Source organism: Sinocyclocheilus grahami, unplaced genomic scaffold, assembly GCF_001515645.1.
Source record: "Sinocyclocheilus grahami isolate Dianchi unplaced genomic scaffold, SAMN03320097.WGS_v1.1 scaffold878.1, whole genome shotgun sequence".
In the NCBI taxonomy this organism is placed as follows: Eukaryota; Metazoa; Chordata; class Actinopteri; order Cypriniformes; family Cyprinidae; genus Sinocyclocheilus; species Sinocyclocheilus grahami.
In genome coordinates this window covers 601,729-607,728 of record NW_015506057.1, presented here as the reverse complement: position 1 = coordinate 607,728, position 6,000 = coordinate 601,729, and the positions used below count along the sequence as shown (strand labels likewise).

Here is a 6,000-nt window from a genome sequence, read left to right as displayed (position 1 = left end):
CAAAAATTAAATACAAGAGTGGATATTTAAAGTGTACTTAAGTATACTTGGAATAGTTCCACTTTAGCACAAACAAGTATATTTAATACAACTTTAGTTGAACTTCAGCACTGCTTTTGCACAACTAAAATCCATTTAGTACAAAATGAGTTGTTCCAATTTAGCAGACTTTAGTATAACTAAATATATTTGTGGCACAATATAAATTGGTATACTTAAAGTACATACGAATAAAGTGTACTAAAGTATACAATTTTTTCACTAGGGAAGTTCTTTATCTGTTATATTTGTTAACAAAGAAAGCCACCATTTCCCCAGTTTATACATATTTATCTTCTTTTCTTCATTAAATGGAAAAGCTGCTAGTGAGTGAGGATTGGAATTACATTTTTCAATTTCTAACCACCTAGTCCCCACAGTGTCAGACAACCAAACTACCGTGGGTCGCAACTGTGATGCTATCCAGTAGTTTTTAAGTTTGGCAACGCCCAGCCTCCTTGAGATTTACGTAGCTGCAATGTTTTGTACCGGACTCTGGGACTCCTCCCTTGCCAGATGAATCTAGAAATCAGCTTATCTAGACGAGAGAACATGGATACTGGAGGGGACAATGGAAGGGTCTGGAAAAGGAATAAGAGCCGTGGTAATACATTCATTCTAACAGCTTCTCTCCAAAAGTTCTTATTGAAAATTAAGAGAGATTTAATGCTAGTCTGTTGTTTTACTGAAATTTTTTAATTTGAAGTCACCATTATGGTGATAGCTGACCCTTGACTTTAGTTAAATTAATTCTCTTCCATCAACTACAACAGTGTTTTTAAAAAAAGCATGTTCCTTTTTTGTTTGTCAAAATACTCCAACATTTTGGTTTAAATGTTGAAGTAATAATCTGATAGAAATCTGTTTTTGTGTGAAGGTCAACAGGATATATGCATATGCAATTATTGTATATGCAATTATTAAAGCAATATAAAGTGAGAGTATTTTTATTCAGGTGTGTGTAAAAGCTTTCTGTCTCTGTTGACAGACTTTTCAATCTGATATAGAGATACTGAGGAGTTCAAATGGTAAAACCCAAACCCAATTCCAGCATAAAGAGACTCTGTGAATGTGTTGTTGAATGTGTGTAAGTGTGTGAGTGTGTTTGTGTCAGAGACGCTGTAGAAGGACAGAGTGCCAGCTGACATGTCCACATACACTCCTATTCTATTAGAGGACTCTGAAGGGACACGTATGACGTTTAGCTTATAACTATGAAAAGCAATGAATGTGCCATCAGAGCAGATCAGACTCCAGGAATTTTTATCATATCCAAACTCACAGTCACGACTCCAACCTTTCCTGCTGATTCCCTTATATGTCATTGATATTCCAGCATATCCACTCCATTCAGCCTCCCAGTAACAGCGTCCAGACAGACTCTCTCTACACAGAACCTGAGGACGCACATCAAATCTGTCTGGATGATCAGCATATGACTGATTCTCTACCACCCGTGTCACCTTTCTGTTCTCCTCAGAGAGAATGAGATGAGTATTTGCTGTGTTTGGATCAAGTGTAAGATCACAGGCATCTGAACACAAGAAGAGAGACATTTATAACAACAGCAATCACAAATATACAATCAATGTGTGCTTGTGTGTGTGTGTGTTTGTGTGTGTGCGTGGGCGTATTTGAGTTTGTGTGAACGTACATTTGCTTAGTCCTGCGGTAATCCTGAATTCTCCTCCATGATCCATACTAGTTATAATGGGGGAAGATTAATAATAAAATATATGGCACAATCCAGACACAAAGATAAAAAAATATGGATAAGAACAAATATTGGCCATAGAAATGATTACACACACAGCAGCGTGACATACTTGAGTTTGTCCAGTAAGCAGTTTGGATTGTTTAGTGTATCAGAAAGCAGCTTGACTCCTGATTCTCCTGGGTTATTGTAGCTCAGATCCAGCTCTATCAGATGTGAAGGGTTTAAACTCAGAGCTGAAGATATATAACGACAGCCTTCCTCTGTCACCATACAGCCAGACAATCTACAAATACACAGGGAACAGTCCACGTGACATTAGTTTGGCAATCAAATGTCACTATCACACAGTGACCTGTGTAGTATGTATTTTATCTTCTGCAGTTTCATTTAGTCTCATTAAAAGGGACTGTGGAAGTATATTAAAGAAATTATTGATTTTATTTTCAAAAGAAGTGAAGATAAACATCTAGTTTATCTAGAGCCTCACACAGGGCTTCAGATTATGTAGTGATCTTTACACAAGGCATCAAAAAATGTGGTGAGTTTTGGTCACTAATGCTGAGTGTGAGAATGTTGGATGACCTTCTACTTTTACCTTGAGGCACCAGGTATGCTGTAAAAGATGATGCACTGTTAACTTAGTAAAACACAGTCATCTTAATTTTTCTGCTCTGTTGATATTACTCATTATAATTTAGTTTTTATTTGTGTGATGGAACTGTTACTTAAAGGGGTCATATGATGCTATTTTAAAGATCATTATTTTGTGTATTTGGTGTAACAGAATATGTTGACATGCTTTAATGTTCAAAAAACACATTATTTTTCAAATACTGTACATTATTGTAGGTCCTATATGCCCCGCCTCTGTCAAACGCTTCGTTTTCTACAAAGCCCCCTCCTTTGACAAGCGCAGTCTGCTCTGATTGGCCAGCTGACCCAGTGCATTGTGTTTGGCCGAACACCACAAGCACGCGTCGGAAATGTACCAAATGTACAAACCTTACCATAATCGCGAGCGTCAGCTTTCAAAGTAAATATCAAGACAGTTAATAATGTCGTTAGTTTTACTATCAGTTCAAACCCGAAAGGGCAACAGAGTGACAGACACAGTGATGATGCCGTACACAAGCCGCGGTTAAGACAGCTGACGTGCTATGATTTCTGACAGACAGTTCACTCTCCTGTGATGTGACCCTGTTCCCCTCACACACACACACACACACACTAATATTTCCACATAGTGACCTAGATATGTGGGGGCGTGTTAGAACGAGCCATTTTAGGTAGGTGTGTCTGACTCTTAACTTTTATAAAGAATATCTCTTTGGATTTGAGACTTTAGTCTTTGCAACTTTACAGAATTTCTTTATGCACCAAGAGCTTGTAATACTCCAAAGAGAAAGGAAAGCTTGAAATCGCATCATATGACCCCTTTAATATAATGCAATAAAGATTAGTGAACTTAATTGTTTGTGTTCATGGGAAACAGTAAAAAATGTGTAACGAATAACTAACTAACTACCTCCTCCACATAGTTATTTCCCCACACATAATTATTTGTTATATTTAATAAATAATCCCCAATGCCCTTCATCCAACAAGCAAACTAAGTGCCAGAGTACCTGAACTACCCCTGAACTGCAACTAACACCCAGGCAGAACCAAACCTCTGGTTACCATGGCAACAAAGACACATCGACAAGACTTCTTTATGACCCAAAGGGATTGTAGAGAGAGTTTTAACTTTCACTTCATTCATCCTGCAAGACATTCCTGTGTCTTGTTTCAGTAATTGGCATGGAGAGACCACATAAGGAGGCTGGGAAATGAGAAGCTGACAGAGAGGGACAGACTGCAGACTGCTCTGGAGAGTAGGGCTGAACGATTAATTACATTTGCGATAATATCGCGATATGAAAAAACACGATTTTCCAATCGCAGAGGCTGCGATTACACGTGACACGCGAGAGTAAAGAGGTGTGTTCGACTTTGGTGTATGTACGGCAAGAGAAAGCATAAGGAGACATCCGCGCTCTCTAATAGCTCTCGCAGTACTTTCATGACACACACCTATCGGTCTAAGCAGTGCTGCTTCAAGTCGAACACATCTAAGCAGTCTTCAGAGGAAGCATCAAGTTGGCACGCTACAGTGTTGCCAAGTCTGCGATTTGGGGAACCCCTCCAAAAACGCGATTTCTATCGGTGGAACCCCCCTCGAAACGTGATTGGGCTAGTTTTGAGTAGCAATTGGGCGGGTTTTGTTGTGAAAACCTGGCAACCCTGGCACGCTAACGTTACACGCGGAAATATTTGAAAACATATATAATGAACGTACTTCAAACGTACTCCATCAGCAGAAAAAGAAAATAAATAAAACAGTAAACAGTCAAAGGACGTAACTTAGAATGGGAGATGGATCGGTTTGTGAAAGGGAAGAGAAAAGCCATAGATGAAGTTGCACAGACCCAGGCAGGTGCTGGTCATTCAAAAGCTAAATGCAGAAAATATGACGAGGCATATCTTGCTCTCGGATTCACTCACCGTGTCTATACAGTCTATGTACCGGACGCTACAGTTGTCGCGCCACACCGCAACAGCTCTACTGTACACTGGACACGACAAAGTGACCGTTGCAAATCATTTTAACTTTGTGTCAGTACGTCATAAATAGAACAAGGCATCAGTTTAATGTCGGGTTTTGTCGTGTCGTACCACGCCGCACACAGTGTAGACAGCGTCACTGATTATAATGGGTTGGGTTCTACTACTGTATTTTGCCGCTTGCGTCCGGTGTAGACATGGTGTTTAATGTCGTTGGTGAGGAGGAAAGCCTGTGTGTGTCCTATGCCTTAGCGGACAGCATGAAACCCACAAATACGCGACCAAAAAAGTTTGAGAACTACTGGTCTAAAGTTAACAGACAGTGTTTAAAAAGTGCAGTCCACATGTTTACATACGTTTATTACAGTGACTTTGAATTACTTAAAGTAGTGTGGTAAAGCAACAGATTTGTTTTTATATTTCTGCAATCTACTTTAGTTTGTGTGATTTGTTAGTGACTTTCATATTAATGATTACACCAGGCTTATTTGTCAGAGCATTATGTTGTCATACTTATTACATGCTTACAAGGTTGGAAGTTCAACAAATCAGTCAATATACTGTGATTGTAGTTGTTAAATAAAAATGTCATTCATATCAATTCATGCATCACCTAATTTCATCGTAACATATAGGCCTGGCCTACAGAAAAGAACATTTATGTTTAATCTATCTAATATTGTGTTGGTTATACTATACAATGATTTATAGCTTGTCTTTGTTGAGTAATAAAGAACATAACGAGCTTTAAAAAATATTTGCATATTAAATCGCAATTAGATTATTTTCCAAAATCGTTCAGCCCTACTGGAGAGCCCCAAGATTATTGCTTATGAACCGTGTTATATTGAGCGCTGGTAGCGCGATGTTCTGTTTGTTTACTAAAAAATGAATAAAAACCACCAGTAACAGTCAAGCCGACCCCGGGACTGACTTCTTTGTTACAGACAGACAGACAGACAGGAACTTTGGGAACGACTTCCATAGTCACATCCCTACTGACAGGAAACTCAGGGACGACCTCCGTGGTCATATTTAGACAGACAGTAATCTTAGTGACGACCTCAGTGGTCGCATTCAGACAGACAGGTTACTCAGGAACGACCTCCTTGGTCGCAGACAGGAAATTCAGGGATGGCCTCCTTGGCCGCAACAGGATAGGCTGTGAGCTCAGAGATCACTTCCCTGGTTGTGACTGGACAGGCTGACAGTTCAGAGACAGCCCCCTTGGCTGTGACAGGGTAGGTTGGAGCCATCAATGGACTCTGGTCAGGGGCTGTAGCTGAATCTGAGCTGTGCTCTAGAGTGGATTGAAGGTCTGGGGGGAATTCTCATATGGACCTAAGGACTGTAGGTACATTTAGAGTTAACGCACTGGTATGAGCAGGCTCTGATGAAGATTCAGACTCTGGGGCCGGAATGGACTCATTACTGAAATCTGGGTCTGAAGCGGCTCGTTACTGTAGAGTTGAAAATGATCAAAGACTTTTGCTTTTCAGCCCCAAACCTATCCTCTGTAACAAAAAGGCCATTTGGAATTCCTAAAGTTACAGTGGTGCTGATAGTGATCAAAGCTTGTAGGCCAAGATGTGTACATCGGGGGTCTGCTAATTGTCACACCTTTTATATGGTGGGGAAAG

At 39.9% G+C, this 6,000-nt stretch overlaps 1 protein-coding gene across 1 annotated transcript in view; it reads right to left on the bottom strand.

Annotated features, from left to right (window-relative positions):
• Positions 1-843: 843 nt before the first annotated feature.
• Positions 844-6,000, bottom strand: part of LOC107563532 (NACHT, LRR and PYD domains-containing protein 3-like) — a 67,486-nt gene continuing 62,329 nt past the window's right edge. The window contains exons 8-10 of the mRNA XM_016248432.1: positions 1,866-2,039; positions 1,694-1,740; positions 844-1,573 (exon numbers count right to left, since the gene is read on the bottom strand). Coding sequence (XP_016103918.1) covers positions 987-1,573; positions 1,694-1,740; positions 1,866-2,039 — 808 coding nt within the window. The 3' untranslated portion in view covers positions 844-986. The remainder of the gene's footprint in view (positions 1,574-1,693; positions 1,741-1,865; positions 2,040-6,000) is intronic.